This window comes from Thermoascus crustaceus, assembly GCF_041956765.1.
Source record: "Thermoascus crustaceus strain CBS 181.67 unplaced genomic scaffold VTN00scaffold_30, whole genome shotgun sequence".
NCBI classification, from domain to species: Eukaryota; Fungi; Ascomycota; class Eurotiomycetes; order Eurotiales; family Thermoascaceae; genus Thermoascus; species Thermoascus crustaceus.
The window spans coordinates 1-2,724 of NW_027192555.1; the positions used below are offsets into that span (position 1 = coordinate 1).

Here is a 2,724-nt window from a genome sequence, read left to right on the forward strand (position 1 = left end):
CGTACAGCTGCATTCAACCAAATTATGACCCTGTCAAGTGATTTCCACGACAGCAAAGATCCTGCCTCACTGTGGGTGTTGGTCAACCGCGGTTGTTCTATTCAATTCACTTTAAGCTCCATTCTCTTTGACATTGGGCCCAACATGGTTGACCTCATCTTGGCTGTGAGTGTGCTGTATCATTTGTTTGATGCTTACGTCCACAGTCCTTTGGCTCGGTATATGGACGCCAGGTCAGCGATGCTCGCGACGGTGTGGGGATGCGTCGGCCCAAGAACAGTCTCTCTGGCCTCTATCACCCTTGTGTTCAAGTCTGCGGCTTCATCCAGCCGTCCTTGACTCCAGTAGGTTTTCACCAAATAGGCCATGCTGGTCAGGGTGGAAGGATCCAGGAGGCTGAGGATCCTCGTCTTCCCTTGGACGGCCCGAACATGCATCGATTCTGCCTCTCGGTAGCGTCCATCACGGGCCAGCGCTTCTCCTAGATGATCGACGGTTTCCAGCGTCTCGATGCTGTCTGATCCGAGTGACCGTTCTTTCCACTCCAAGACATTCGTTGAACGCTCACTGCCTCCTTGTACTTCCCGTCCGCCAGGAGGCACAAACCCACTTTCTCAAGCAGCAAAAAGTGTAGTCTCTGATCCTCCTCTGGCGGACCTGACTGTTCCGGTGGTCGTTGGTCGGAAACAGCTCTGCCAACCATGTGATGGCCCTCTGTTTTTATTCGGATAATGTCCCCTCCTTTCGGAGCCAATTTCCGAGTTGCGAGATGGACTAAGCGATGTAGGTCAAAGCATTGATCGGTCTTGCGGCGGCTGATGAACGAGTACGCGGTCAGGGTCCCAATCGCCTCGGACGCTCTCTTCTTGGACTCTTCGGGCGGCAATAACGACGGAAGAATACCTCTCGGGTCTAAGCAAGACATGAAGGGCAGATATTCGGCAGCCAAGGGCATCTGATGCCGGATCTGTTCAAACGAGATCAGCCACGTGGTGACAATCGCATTCTTCGACTTTTGGTATCGTTCCTCTTCCTTGAAGTCTTCGCTCAACAGTTCAATGGCGGTGCCTTCCGAGTCATCCAACATTGACAGGTAATCGGGAATGGAAACATCGTTCTCGTTCGTGTGGGAAGCGGCCTGGACAATGGCGAGCGGTTGAAAGGTCAGCCGATCAAGGAGGGCCGCCGTCTATTTGTCGTCCGACATGTCAGAACAGATCAACAGTCTCTGCAAGAGCCGTGTTGCAACATCCTTGCTCGTCGCCGGAATCTGGACCACGTTCGACTGCGCCATTCGGACGGCTACCCTGCGGTCTCTGGTCGTCAGCAGGATGGATCCTTTGGTGCTCTTCGGCAGATAGTCGGCTAGCCTTGCGATACCCTTGGTATCCGGGAAAAAAGAGATTGTATCGTCAGCATTGTCCAAAATCATCAACCAGCGGCCGCTGTTTTCATTGCTGAGCCAATTCTTCACTCTTGACATCGGCTGTCCCATTTTCCGCGCCAGGAATGCGCAGTTGCCTTCCGATCTCTAGATAGGCTCCCTCAACGTTCTCCATGCTCGTCGCGAGGATCCAGAAGACCGAGCAGTCTCAATGTCGATCTCGTGTTCGATAGGCCAGCTCCAGGGCGATCTGCGTTTTCCCTACGCCTCCGAGGCCCATTACGGCCGCTTTTCGAGAGGAGCCTTCTTCAAACAGTCTCGGTTGCGGAGCTAGACATGCGTTTTAGCCAGAGGATCAAAGAAGGCCCGCTCAGAGCAGGTCGATTGCACGTACCAGTTGTAGGTATCAACTGGCTTTGCTCTGCCTACATCGGTATTGTTAGAGTTAGTGTTATTCCATGCCAGGCAGGAGGAGCGTACGATGATCACATTTGTGGAACTCTTCGGTGCTGTGATCCATCATCAGCATTTGCTTTCCTCCGTGAAAGGTGCCGTATGGGTCCGATATACCAGACACAGATTGGATATACATCAGGACCTCCTTGGTAAGGCCGGCGGCGTACGGACGCCAGACGTCGTTCTTGTGCGAGTCGGCGTAATCGGAGATGCCACGCACAACGATGCACCGGAAGTTGTTCATTAGGCCAGCAGCCTCCATCTCAACGCAGAGGGCGCCCTCCGCATCCTGGCTGATTCGATCTCGTTCTTCAGCGTCCTTGATCACGCGATTGCCGGACGCAATCAAGCCATAGTGTATGACCGGTTCCAAGCTCTTGCGATCATGCCGTTGCATTGCTCGATTTCGATCGCACTTCTCGCACGTACGCTCCGCTGGGTCATGCCTGTAATCAGACTGGAACAGGACATCCATCTCCGGCGCGGGCCGCGTATATTCAACCAGCATCGGAAATCTACTCAACATCTCGGCGATGAACTCGGACACCCGGTTCGGCCGGACGCGGTGGTCGGACTTGATGATAGTCACAGCCGTAACCACTCCATTGGCGGCGGACAGAGAAAGCCCTTGCGCTGGAAACCGGTCGCGGTCTGCTGTCCATCAGACAAAATGCAGGACATGACCAAGCAAAGTTACCATGAAGTTGACAAGAAGCAGCAGATTGTGTCAAACCCATGCCAAATTCAAGACCCTCAGATTTCCTGTGAGGTTGCCTGTCTGGCATCCTCGAAGCAGGATAACAAGAGGGGAAGCAACGTCTCACTCGAAGAGATATCCCCTGCAGCGACTTCAGAATGACTGACATATAAGGAGGCATGTCCTC

At 53.6% G+C, this 2,724-nt stretch overlaps 2 protein-coding genes across 2 annotated transcripts; both read right to left on the bottom strand.

The window, feature by feature from the left end:
* Window positions 1-194: 194 nt before the first annotated feature.
* Window positions 195-1,495, bottom strand: VTN00DRAFT_6590 (uncharacterized protein; the record flags this gene model as incomplete). The annotated part of the gene is made up of 3 exons (XM_069433243.1): window positions 195-517; window positions 607-1,189; window positions 1,250-1,495. The coding sequence occupies 3 exons, from the start codon at window positions 1,493-1,495 to the stop codon at window positions 195-197; spliced, it is 1,152 nt and encodes a 383-aa protein (XP_069282711.1).
* Window positions 1,496-1,592: 97 nt separating this feature from the next.
* On the bottom strand, window positions 1,593-2,625 carry VTN00DRAFT_6591 (uncharacterized protein; the record flags this gene model as incomplete). Its single annotated transcript, XM_069433244.1, has 5 exons — window positions 1,593-1,714; window positions 1,779-1,809; window positions 1,865-1,893; window positions 1,955-2,491; window positions 2,574-2,625. The coding sequence occupies 5 exons, from the start codon at window positions 2,623-2,625 to the stop codon at window positions 1,593-1,595; spliced, it is 771 nt and encodes a 256-aa protein (XP_069282712.1).
* Window positions 2,626-2,724: the final 99 nt, after the last annotated feature.